The following is a 13,452-nucleotide window of genomic DNA, read 5'->3' as shown; positions in this document are numbered from 1 at the left end:
TTAATATCACAGCCTCATCTGTCATAAGTTATCAGTGTCTCTCCAAAAAACACAGGCTGGCACTGCCTTCCGTCTGTATTTCACTGGTATGACAGGCAATGGATGTGTTTCTTGCTGTTAAATAGAAAAGAAAGAAAGAAATCTAATTATAAACCTTACTTTATAGAATGCCATATTTAAAAGGAAATGTCTCAGTATTCAGAAATCATCATTGTTGGAGAAACTCACTAACATATATTTGCTTATATGATAAATTGAATGATTCTCACCAATTAGCTGATTAATTTGGTCTTGCGTTGGTGACTTGGAAAGCAGTACACATGGGTCACCTTAGCAAATATGGTCAGGCAGAAGTGTCACAGTCATCCTTTGTCAATGATTTAGGTTCTGGTTTGGACTACATGTGATCCTTTTTTAAATTTTTTACTTTTTGAGAGACTTTCCATCCGCACAACTAACCACAAAGTAGCTATGACATGATGCTAAAGAAATGCATACTGAAAGAGTGCTACTATTGATTAGTTATGACTAGCACAGGCGCAGGCAGAGGAGCACTGATATGCTTACTTTGTTTTACCATCAAAAATCAACTCAATTTGAGCATATACGGATATTCTGTATGAAGTAAGAATGGACTGATTTCTTCCATATTTTAAAAGAAATGAATCTTTCTTTGTTCTCTGGACTAGCTTTGAATGTGGAACAACTGAATACGAAAGAATGTTTTCTAGCGTGTTGACTGCTTTCAGAGGGTTTCATGCTGTACTCTCTTTATTACTCTCCCATAATTATCTCATGACTTACTGTCTTCTCTGTCACATCATTGTAATGGGGTCAAAGTCAAAATACAACAATTATTCTGATGATGGTCTCAAATAAAAATGACAAAACATCCAACATTAAAGCCATCACTATGGCTTGTCTGCAGTAGAAGTGGGTGCGTCCTCTGTGTGATGGCTAAGGTACGCACAGTGAATAAGAGTCCTGCCCTATTGCCCTGAGATCTCAGTGCCCATAGGAGGCCTTAAGGTAGTTTTGAGAACAATGAAAAATGACATCTTGGGCCAACCAGTTATACATTGTGGGTAGATTTGATAACATGAGGGAGACCACTCCCCAACAGGTACAGTCACTTACAGTCCTGAGATACTCTCTGAGTCCCAAGTGATCTCTCCGAGGGATATAACATGCAGCCATATTTTTCCAGATTTCCAACAAATAAAGAATGCTATGAAGGAAGATGCGTTTGAGCTCTAATGTCATATAATACTTCTTAAAATTCATGCTAGTTCTACCTTGTTTAAAGGTACTTTCAAGATCAGAGTAGCAAAGCATTGGATTTTTGGTGTTTTAAATAGTGTTTTGATCAGAAAAGATGTGAAAGTATAGTTCTAACATTCGTGGCCAATCACAAATAAATCTGAGGGTCAGCTACGACAGAGGCTAAATTTATTCTGTGCAAGTGTTCCCACATTGCTATAAGGAACCCATCCTCCTTGGCCTCTCCTGTCTTAAGCTTTAGTCCTGACTTACTTCCCTGTGGGCCACCATCTGCTTCCTCACAGCTGTGTCCTGTGGAAACCCGGGCACGCCCACCAACGGGATGGTCCTGAGCAGCGATGGTATCCTCTTCTCCAGCTCTGTCATCTACGCCTGCTGGGAAGGCTACAAGACCTCTGGGCTCATGACTCGGCACTGCACAGCCAATGGGACGTGGACAGGCACAGCCCCTGACTGTACAAGTCAGTACCCGGTCAGGTGAAGGCAAGGGTTGGGGGAGGGGGCATGCAGCCCATCAATTGAGAGAGACAGTGGGGTTTCCAAATATATTGATTCTTTAAAATCATCCGGTGTGATATTTTAAGATTCTGCTTCTTAGCTGGGCGAAGTGGTGCATGCCTGTAATCCCAGCACTCGGGTGGCAGAGGCAGGCAGATCTCTGTAAGTTCGAGGCCAGCCTGGTCTACAAAGTGAGTCGAGGACAGAGAAACCCTGTCTCGAAAAACAGAAAACAAAAGATTCTGCTTCTTTAACATATATAGCTGAAAGCTATTTAACTGATGTAATGAAGGAAGGATGGTAGAGAAAGACAAGGCCTCTCTGGCTCCAGACTACCAAGTTTAAAAAGAAATAAGCTGTTTTTTCTTGTCTATAGCTATGGGTATGTCCCGATCAGGAACAGCAAGGTGTGGCATCTGTTCTGCCACCTACCAATAGGGCAGCAATTAACAGTTCCAAACACAGCTTCTTGGCTGCAGGTCGGAAGAGTCTCTGCCCTTGGGCTGGGCACCACTCTGGTTGCCTGCTGTCTCTCAGAAGAGCAGCACTCAGAGTTTGATTCTTGTCATGATAATTTGCATCTCTGTTTTCTGCTACCTGCCTCTTAGTCATCAGTTGTGGGGATCCTGGCACACTGCCCAATGGCATCCAGTTTGGGACAGACTTCACTTTCAACAAGACTGTGAGCTATCAGTGTAACCCTGGCTACCTGATGGAGCCCCCAGCATCACCCACAATCCGCTGCACCAAAGATGGCACCTGGAATCAGAGCCGGCCCCTCTGCAAAGGTGTGTGCCACCATTCATTTGGCATTGTGGACCCAGTCTTTACAGGCTTGTGGTGTACTTATTTTGTGCTTTACGATGCTGTTTCAGCAGCCAGGTGTCTTGGGAATTCTTCTCAACCTATTTGTAAATATCCACTCACTGTATTTTCCTGACTCATTGGTAACAGTTTAATAGGTGGGGGAAACTGAGTCATGGAGGGGTAAAGCGAATGGCTTAAGCCTAGAATCCCCATGTGGAGAAGGTAAGGTCCAGGTAACTCACCCTATCTCTGAAGCAGTGATTCTCAACCTCCCCAATGCTGCGAGCCTTTACTATACAACCTCATGTGGTAATGAGCCCCCAACCATAAAATTATTTTTGTTGCTACGTCCTAACTGTGATTTTGCTACTGTTAAGAACTGTAATGTAAATGTCTGTGCTTTCTGATGGTCTTAGGTAACCCCTGTGAAAAGGTCATTTGACCCCCATTTGGGGTCAAAACCCATAGGTTGAGAATTGCTGCTCTAGATGTGGGAACTTTAGACCCTCTTGGGAAATAAGCTGCCGGTGGTCCTCACGCATTTGCGACCTGATGGCGAGTTTAGTTTGAGGAATGTAGAGGCACAAGGTACACCAGCTGGTCATCTGACCACGGCAGGATACAGATCAAAGATTAGCGCTGGAATATTCTGGGGGTCAGATATAAAGAGGGAAGATGGGCACACACTGAGAAGGCTCAGGAAGGCTGTGGCTTACACAGTCCAACACTCAGAGAAGGGGCAGCCTTTGGCCAGATGGGGTGGTCACAGGGAAGTGGGGCTGAGAGTCCTGGGAACACCAGGGCTCTGCTTATCTTGCCATAAGCAGAAGATGAAGCATCGTACTGTGTTCTGTTTGCTGACCTGGAGGAGTGGGACGAGAGGGAAAAGAAAGGCTGATGCTAGGAAGCTACGGTGGCCATGCATAGACATGTGGCATTTTCCTCACCTGATCAAGAACAAAGGCGGAAGAATGGGAAGTGGGGCCCTGTGACGGTCTCAGGAAAGACTCTGTCAGCTGGGTCTCTGAAGGACTCCTGAGCTCGTGAATGTGTTGTGAGGCATCCTGAGTCCTTGATGCCCACAGCTCCACCCCTCTGACAGGACACGCCATCGGGTCACCCTTGTTCTTCCCAATGTGTCTAAGGGGTTCACATCCTTTTATTTTTTGGTCTTCTACTTCATTGGTTACTCAGCATCACATTTGCTTTGTGACAGGCACCAATGAATGCGTAGTGACACTCTGCAGCTGACCCCACACTCCGCCTGCTTCTCGGGACTGTGACCCCTTCAAGTAGCACCCATCATACCCTAGTTAGCACCGCAATGCTCCTTGATATTCCCCACCCCAACTCTGACTCTTCTTGGCCTTTCCCCAATGCTCACATGCTTTGAGCCCTGGTGTTCATCCTATTCCCACCTAGAGCGTTTCTGGGATGGTCCTCGGGTGTACACATATGTTCCCCCAATCAGCTCTGACAAGTTCTCAGGAATATTTGCCGAGCAAATGACTAAATGAACAGAAGGTCAAGTGTCACAGCCTGGGCCCTCTTCCTCCTGCTAAATGCATATGGCGGCTGCTGTGTGCCGACATGTGCTTCCTTCCCCCTTGAGCTGGCATGCGTGGGTATAAACACTTGTAGGCATGGCCTCCCTTGCTGCCTGCTGCCACTCAAGGTGCCATTGATTCCCAACTCAGGAAGCTGTTGTCTTCAGAGTGAATTTTCACATGTTGCTTGGGGGACTTTCCCATTTTATAATAAGGTCTGGAGTCTGGGAAGGCTGGACCTACAAGCCATCACCACACAATGACCCAATCAATGTTCTTGCTTTGCCTTTGGCCTATCCCAGAAAATAGATACTGAACTCTAAAACTAATAAAACCTTAGTGAGTGTCATTTCACAGAAGCAAGTTCAACCACTTATAAACTAGTTTTTTTTAAAGTTATTTGGGGTGTGTGGTGGTGGTGGGGTCCAGTGCCTAAAAGAGTGCATTGCTCTTGTAGAAGAGCCAAGTTTGGTTTCTAGCACCCATGTTGGGGCTTTGCAGCCACACATGACTCCAGCTCCAAGGGATCCAATACCTCTGGTTTCCTCAGACACCTGCACCCATATGCACCTAGTCACACAAAAATACATGTAATAAAATCTTTAGAGTTGAGTGGAGAGTGGGATATGACTTTCTCACGTACTCTGGTGCCTCACATTTGAGCATATCCCCTGGAGGGGGAGACCTGGTGGCACTCAGAGGAAGGACAAAAGGTTACGAAGAAGAGACTTGATACCCTATGAGCATATACAGGGGGAGGTAATCCCCCTCAGGAACAGTCATAGGGGAGGGGAATAAGGGGAAAATGGGAGAGAGGGAAGAATGGGATGATACAAGGGATGGGATAACCATTGAGATGTAACAAGAATAAGTTAATAAAAAAAGGAAAAAAGAAAAAAAAGAAAATAGAAAATTCTTATCAATAAATGTATGAACATTTGGGAGCAAACTCTATCCTGTCTTTAAATAAATAAATTGTGGATACCAGGAGAAAGTCTTACCATCTGTATCATAAATTTGAAGCTTTACTGATGTCACGTGACCAAGTCCTCATTAGATTTGTTCTTAATATCAGGAATAGAATGATAAAGTTAGGAATTTTCTTTCTTTGGACCAGCACAGGTTATTTGATCCTGTTTTATCCTGCACTACCTTGTGTCTTTACTTCATTGTTACTTTTACACACTCTATCTGAGCTAAAAAGAAATAACTAGAGAAAAACTCTCATGATGTTACTGTTTTGTCAGTAGTTATTGTGTTTAAAAAGGCTTTAGCAATTCAGGGGGAAGCCATGACAGGAGGCACAGTGGGAGATGTGGTTTAGGGACATGGATACAGGTGTCCCACACTCTCTTAGGTGCTGTGGTTGTGTGATTCACGGTAAGATCTAGGATGAGTGCGATGGCACAAATAGTCCTCAGAGCTGTGATATGAGCCACAGTGAAAGATGTGGTGGGCGGGGCTGGGGTGGGCACATACAGCTCTGCTGCCGTGCCAATCAATGTTCGGCCTGTTTGTTCTTGGCAACAGCTGTCCTGTGCGGTCAGCCTCCGCTGGTGCCAAACGGGAAGGTGGAGGGATCAGACTTCCGATGGGGCGCCAGCATAAGCTACAGCTGTGTGGACGGCTACCAGCTCTCCCACTCGGCCATCCTGTCCTGTGAAGGGCGTGGAGTGTGGAAAGGAGAAGTCCCTCAGTGCCTGCGTAAGTCCTACGGTGATATGAGTCCTGGGATCCCAGACACTCAAGGGCCCTTCCAGCAGCATAGTGATGTGTAACAGTGGTCAGAGTGTATAAACTTGAGCACAGGCATCCAAAAGCAGGTGCTCTTATGTGTCTGGAATCCTTCAGAGTCTGACCATTAATACGTTGTAACAAGTTGGCTTTTATTCAGATACAAAGGCCGGGTCTACACACTACCGGCCCAAGGATTCCAGAGAGTGAGTATCCAGCCACTTCAGTCGGGGGTTTATAATAGCAAACGATACAAAGTTACAATTTGTTCTTGCAAGCAGAAGGTCAGATCCTGCAAAGCTTATTTACAGAAGCAGAAAAAGTAGTAAAAGGTTTTAACCCTTAATAGCCCTTAACAGTTGGAGGTCTGATTTTCCCTTTATAGTTCTCTCAAGCACAGAGATTTTAAACCTTTTAAACATAGCTACCCATCACCATATCATCAGCCGTCGCTGTGCCTTCTCCTTAGGAGTGTGCTGGTTGACTGCAAACACTGAAGAATCCCATAGGATCCTAAAAGAATTACTAGGCTAGCCTAGCCCAGACATGTTGAGTGCTGACATGGCCTGTTTCTTTCCCCAGCTGTGTTCTGTGGTGATCCTGGCACTCCGGCAGAGGGACGGCTCAGTGGAAAAAGTTTCACCTTTAAGTCTGAGGTCTTCATCCAATGCAAACCACCATTTGTGTTAGTGGGTTCCTCCAGGAGAACCTGCCAGGCGGATGGCACATGGAGTGGGGTCCAGCCCACTTGTATCGGTAATGCACTGTCACAGCTGAGGGTGTGGGGGGCTGTACAATGAGGACACATTAGTGTGGAGGTTGTTTGTGACTGTGTCATACACGGTGCCCTTGTGTTAGGGCTCTAAAGGGAAAGGCTTTCCCAGTGGAGGCATTGCAGCTCTGAGGGGAGAGGCTTGCCCAGTGGGAAGTGTTACATCTCTGAGTGGGGGTCAGGTGAGAAGATGTCGTCTGTGGAAGTGTTCCAGCTCTGATAGGAAAGATGCCCTGTCAGATGCTCTGTCAGTCAGCTTACACCTTTGTCTCTGGGGGAACGAGAGTGCTGAAGGATGCAATGATCCCCATCCCCTAGCAACGCCCTCCCGCACCCGCAGCTTTTACTGAGACTCTTGTGCAAGTTTACAGTAAAGTAATTAATGACGAGCTTGGGCAATTTTCTAGGAAATCAAATTGTTTATACCTAAAACTAAAGGCAACATTAGAAATATTTTCCATAAAACTTTGTATTTCTGACTCTGGGAATATTTCCTGCCACTTGGCTTTAAGTTCTGCATGGTAAATAGCTTTGTATTCACAGTGCCTTCCTTGTCCAGATTTCTCAGTATATCTAGGGAAAACATTTTAAAAAAACCTTTCAAGCAGGATCTGTGTTATTTTGTACAGGTAACAGTGTAGCCATTTCTTTGATTACATTCCATGTATTTGGAAAATACTCTGATGGATTGCCAGGAGCTTCTGGAAGCTTCCACTGGGATAGTATATATGCTTTTCATTTTGAAAATTTTATCTAAAAATATAGGGACTAATATGGGTGAACAACTGTAATGACCAATAAATGTGTACAGTACAGTAAATGTGTACAGTATCTGTGATGACCAGGAAATCTGTACCAACCAAAAGATCAGAGTAGAAAACAGTTGGAGAGACTTGAATATTCAGGAACAAGGGGGGGGACTTACACCAGAGAGCCAGGAAGAATGGGCTATTCTCAAATAGATGCAAATATGCAGATTAGAGTTGAATATGCAAATCTACTTAAAATTGATGAAGCTTCAAGGATTTCAGAGGAGATAAAGGCAGCCCCTTATTTCAACAATTTGTATAAAATATCATATGCATTTGAAAACATTTTCTAAATTTGCAGGATCTTTCAATAAAGGCATGATAATTTATTTTTAATTGTGAATTGCAGATCCAGCACACACGGCCTGCCCAGACCCTGGCACTCCCCACTTTGGAATACAGAATAGCTCTAAAGGATACGAGGTACTTTATTTACATTTTCTATGTCCTAGATTCATGAGTCCTAGCTGATAGCAATCATGTGCACATTGATATTAGTCATTTTATATTTTGACACAGAACTTCTTCTAGGCCTTCTACACACAAGCCTGTGAACCTATTTGTTAGCATTGTGCCAACGGCTATAGTAATTTCACTGGGAGGCACACATGATTCTATATTTTTGGTTTAGTGACAAAAAGGACCATTATCAAGTCAGAGTAACTTGTTACTGACACATGGAAAACTCCATTTGAGGACTGACTATATATAGTTGGAAAATGACACGCACGTCCAGAAAAAAAAGCAAAACCAGAAGAAATGCCTTCCAGCCCCCACACCAAGCCTTGATGTGATTTCCATTCTCTGTAAGACGTCGGAAAGTACCTTGAATTGCTGGCACATGCATATCTCTTTGGAATGTCCTTTTGCCTTTAATTTAATGTGTATTAGTACTACAGTTAATGGAAAAATGATTCAAATGGAAGATGACAAGTTTGATCTGGCAAGAATCAGCCATCCTCACTTTGATTTCCTCAAGTGACACCTGGCCCTCTGTGGCATCACTCAGACACCCAAAATTAGATGTACTTGGCTGTTTTCAAGTTAACCACCTCACCAATTTGGAATAAAAGTCTTTTCTCTCCGCCACTTCATCCTGTCTCTCAGGAGAGCTCAAGCATTTCCAGTTTTGCCTGTTCTGTCCATCTTTTTCCTTTTGTCACTTCTTTTTGGTGTCCCGCAGAGCAATTCTCACAGTAGGTGGGTTGAATTTAGTAGAGTTTATATTATGATCCAGGTATGGCCTGGGGCTTCAGATAAATGCTTTCAGACAGGGCAATGCTCAGTAGTTTGGAAAATAAATGGCTACCTGTTCTCATTGGCTCACCTTACTATTGGTTGCCTGCTACAGATGTCAGAATTTCTTAGCCTACCTGGACATGACCTACAGTCACAGAGATGCTAGAAGTACCCTGAGTCCTTGGAGCCACACACGAAGCTGATAAAGATGGAGAGATGTCTCAAAGATAATAGTGAGCAGCTCCCAGCAGCATGCCTATCTATCTTTTAAAAGATGCTGACATGGCGTGTTAAAGCTAAGGCTGCACCTGGGAGACGCAGCCTCCCCAGGGTCTCCTTTCTCTTTAATTAGAACCAGAGATTTGCTGTCTTGAACTTGCTCTTAAGTTCTGGGATGCTCCACTTGTACTATACGAATCGTGTAAGTGGAGAGAGTACCCGGATTGGCTAGTCATCTCCTGTCCCATACAGTCACAGTTCAGGTCCCGTGGATTCGCACATCAGGCTGAAGCTGCTTTACTGAATGGGGTTCTGTGGTTTCTTCTGCCAGTAAATGGCGAGACTCCTCCTCTCCCTACTGGTACATGCTGTCATTGTGTCACCAGGAAGCCTGAGAGGTCATATCTGGTCAAAGCCACCCCTGCTTGGAAGGGGACAGTCTGTTATTTCTCTCCAGTTGGTAGCAGTGCTTAATGAGAACTTTAGGTAAATTTGTTTTTATGGATTATAAATTCCCACTTCTACTGTATCCTGTGCTCAGAGCACACCCTGACCACATCTCTCACTCAACACGCTGGCTGGGTTCTCATGGTTTTGAATATAGTTTTTCCAAAATCCCCCAGAGGGGAGGGAGCACGTAAAGAATGGTTCAGGCTAGTGTTCCAGAGAAGACAAAGAACAGTTTAAAAACCTCTGAGATTCATAGAAATGGATTTTTAAACCCGTGGACTCTTGCCTGGTGCACGAGGAATGCTGTGGACACATCAGGGCCTGGCAGAGCTGTTTCACAACAGACAGCCTTCTCCTGGCAGTTGTTGCTCTGTCTTGCCTGTGTTTACATCCCAGCTATGGAAGTCATATATATTGGGTGTACCCAGAGCATCACCATAGGGCATTATTTTTAAAAATGTGGCTTTCTGGAAACTCCCATGGTTAGGGTAGGGACAGGAGAAAGAATGTAGGGGAAGCTCTGACACTGGGTGCCTGGTGACTTAGGTTCATGGCGAGGCTCCTGAAGAACACAGCTCCTGTGTGGAAGGACAGGAGGAGAGAAGCAGAGAGCTAAGGCACAAGCAAAGTCTCCAGATGAAGTGGGAGATGGATGGGGAGTTGTTCAGGCAGTTGACATTGTTCACAGATCTGGACCCATCCTGTTTGGATGGATCCCAGGAAGGCACAGTAGGAAGCCCAAGTCCAGAGTCTTAACAAAAGCAAGTCCTCCACCCCCTCCCCTGTGCTGTCTGTGGTTTCATATATGTGGAGCAAAGGGAGAGAAAATAAACCAATAGGCACAAATAAAAGAGGGAGGCTTCTGACATTATGGAGAGAAAGCACACATTTGTTTGTATTTGTTGTTTGAGACAGGGTTGCAGTCTAAACCCAGGCTGACCTGAATCTCAGTCCAGGCTCACCTAGAACTCACGATCCTCCTGTCTCAGCCTTCTGAATTACATCCATATGCCAACATGCTAAAACGTACTCTCTCTACCCAAATAAACAACTGTGTTGATTGTCAGATCCTGCTCCTGGGCCTTCCCTTTAGCCTCCTGGTACTCAGCACTTAGTCTCTTTTGAGTGTGATGCTCCATCATGCATCTAGAAGTGGTGTGAAGATCCCCACAGAGGCTCAGGAGCAAAGGTCCCTGTTATGCTGTCCCTGGTTCTGGGGTGCTGTCCTTCCTCTGAAGACCTGTCACTTTTCTCTTCAGGTTGGAAGCACTGTGTTCTTCAGATGCAGGAAGGGTTACCACATCCAAGGCTCCACCACACGGACCTGCCTTGCAAATCTAACGTGGAGCGGGATCCAGACAGAGTGCATACGTAAGTCTACAGCTGCAAGAGCTGCTGCCAAGTGTCTGCGAAGCGCTCAGCTTCTGGGGAGGCTGTAAAGAGACGTGGGGGCTATGTTTATTTCTCATCCTCTAATTCTAAATCTGTACATTTCCCAAAATGCTCCTGCAACTCCTCGATGAGTCAAACCAACCAGGCTGAGGGCTGGGTGGTAATGACAAACTTCAGCCCCAAGATCTGATGCCCCAGAAACATCTGGGGAGGTAGAAGGAGTCAGCAGATGACAGAGAACTGGGTTCCCAGAGGCTGTGAGGCAAATGTCAGAAACCCAACACAAGGAAAGACTTCAAACTCAGCAGCGTTTGGCAGAAGACCCCTGAGCACGTGTTTATACTCCACTGACTGAGTCAAGGAGCCTATGCGCTCAGCATGGCCGTGTAGCTAGAGAGTCAGTGGAAGGATATAACAGCTAATCATTTGATCAGCGATGGACAGAGGGAATTTTACGTTGTGATTCAATTATGAGAATAAGAAAGTGATGTAGGAATGTTAGCTAAGCGATTCGTATCACCCACCATTTATCTTAGGTAACCCTGTGCCACGCTATTGTTGAGCATAAAAGCATTAGTTGAATGCTTTGAAAAGTTATCGCGATGGCAGGCAAGGCAGGATTGATTGTGGACCTCTTTGTCAGAGTAATCAGGCGTCACTTACTGCAAGGCTAACATATCTACCGCAGTACCCAGCCATGTGGAGAAGCCATGCACTGAGTGTGTATTATACACTCACATACTCAGATATGCGTATGCATGTCATGAAGCTTGCTATAATGCAGGAATAAAGATTGAAAACTTGCTAAAATATCAACCATTGATAATACTTAAAGCAACTAAATTCACAACTGTAAAACTGTGGGCTTGCTTTATTTTCATCCTTAACTGAAGACTTGTGTGAGCATTACAAAATGAGGTTACTTGTGGTAGGGCATGATTATTCCAACTTCATTTCTTCCCAAATAATATTTTAAAAAAAATAAGAGCTTACAATTTTTTAACTAAACTGTTAAAACACGTCAAATTTTAATACTCATCTAGTTAATAAATATCATTGAAGTTACCTGACAAGGATCAAAGCATATTATCTGAGTATGCACTGGTCCATGTACATTAGCTTATTGGAGTGGTTATTAAGAGTTATTAAAGATTTATTTTCTTTTTTCATTCATACATGACTATATGAGTATGTGCTACCTGTGTGCACACATGCATAGAGGGTAGAGGAGGTGCCAGGCCCCTGAAGCTGCAGTACTAGTCGGTTGTGACCCACCTGACATGCTGGGGGACAAACTCAAGTCACCTAGGCTAGTGGCAAGCTACCCTAAACACTGAGCCATCTCTCCAGCCCCACTAAGGATTCTTAATATGTTATGTCTCTTATATCATACCAAAGTATTCTGTTTTTATTAAAGCTAGGATCTGTTCTCTAAATTTATAGGCATAATTATACACATATATGTATATATATGCACATATGTACATATACATATATTGTGTGTTTGTACATATTTCTCACATATTATAATCCCTAACTCCATATTCTTTTGTAGATGTTTTCTCTGTTAGTTCCTATAGACATATGTAATGTAGTAGAAGTTTCACAAGGAACAGAAAATCATATTGCTTTTTAATAGAGTAAATGCCTTTTCAGCCCATGCCTGCAGGCAGCCAGAGACCCCAGCCCATGCAGATGTGAGAGCCATCGATCTTCCAGCCTTTGGCTACACTTTAGTCTACACCTGCCATCCGGGATTTTTCCTTGCCGGTGGATCTGAACACAGGACGTGCAAAGCAGATATGAAATGGACAGGAAAATCACCTATTTGTAAAAGTAAGTCCCTAGTCGAGGTGTGAGGTGCAGTTCTAAAGAGCAAAGGGGGATCTGCCCCTGTGGTCAGGCTAGTGTGCAAGTCAGGAGACCCTCAGGTGTCATTGTGATGTCCCATCAGTGAACCGCTGACAGTGTTCCACAGCGCCCGGGCTCTGTGTCATGGACATGTGCACAGCGAGTGTCTAACTCAGGAGCAGGATTAAACGGATGCATAGACTTTATTACTAACTGAATTTTGAGCTGAAAGAGGAAAGCTGCTCAGATAAAGAAAAAACATGCTGAGTTAAGAGAACAATATATGCACTATGATGTCAGAAAATGCATTTCTTTAAAATGAGATGAGTCAATGAATGTTATCAGCAATCTGAGCATATGTCAAATAACCTGTGTTACTCTCAAGGCCACATGCCATTGGGTGGTGAAACACCTGTTTTTCAATTATTGATATTGGTTTTCCTACTTAAGATTGCAGGCACAATTAGCATGGAAACAGTGCCTTTAGCCGTTCACCAATGCATAGGTTTACTGAGGGGAGGGCTAAGTCTGGGCTGGATCTGATGAGAGAGGCCACCAGCATCGGACCCAGCACACCGTATGTGACAATCGCTGAGCAACGTGTGCAGACATCTCAGAGTGCTAGGTACCCCAACTCAGCTAGAACTACCTGGAGCCCATTTAGTCACAGTTCTAAGTAAAAGTCTCATTCCTTATCTTAACTAGGAGATAACAAATATTAGAAAATAGCTTGTAGTTTAGTACAGTGCTCTAAGAGCTAAGGGCTTAGAAATCTGACTTTGACCAGATTCAACAATGTCCTGGGGAAGAACGATGACATTCCTCAATATTAACTTAAAAATGTGCAGATGTG

General features: G+C 44.3%; 1 protein-coding gene across 2 annotated transcripts in view; it reads left to right on the top strand.

Moving 5' to 3' along the window:
* CSMD1 (CUB and Sushi multiple domains 1) overlaps positions 1-13,452 on the top strand; it is a 1,521,983-nt gene that overhangs the window by 1,490,685 nt on the left and 17,846 nt on the right. For both annotated transcript variants that reach the window (XM_084758080.1, XM_084758079.1), the window contains exons 58-64: positions 1,566-1,742; positions 2,388-2,567; positions 5,664-5,837; positions 6,450-6,623; positions 7,798-7,871; positions 10,616-10,727; positions 12,405-12,584. In XM_084758080.1, coding sequence (XP_084614206.1) covers positions 1,566-1,742; positions 2,388-2,567; positions 5,664-5,837; positions 6,450-6,623; positions 7,798-7,871; positions 10,616-10,727; positions 12,405-12,584 — 1,071 coding nt within the window. The remainder of the gene's footprint in view (positions 1-1,565; positions 1,743-2,387; positions 2,568-5,663; positions 5,838-6,449; positions 6,624-7,797; positions 7,872-10,615; positions 10,728-12,404; positions 12,585-13,452) is intronic.

Source organism: Acomys minous (assembly GCF_964271855.1).
Source record: "Acomys minous genome assembly, chromosome: 15".
Classification (NCBI taxonomy): domain Eukaryota; kingdom Metazoa; phylum Chordata; class Mammalia; order Rodentia; family Muridae; genus Acomys; species Acomys minous.
This window is presented reverse-complemented; position numbering and strand designations above follow the sequence as displayed.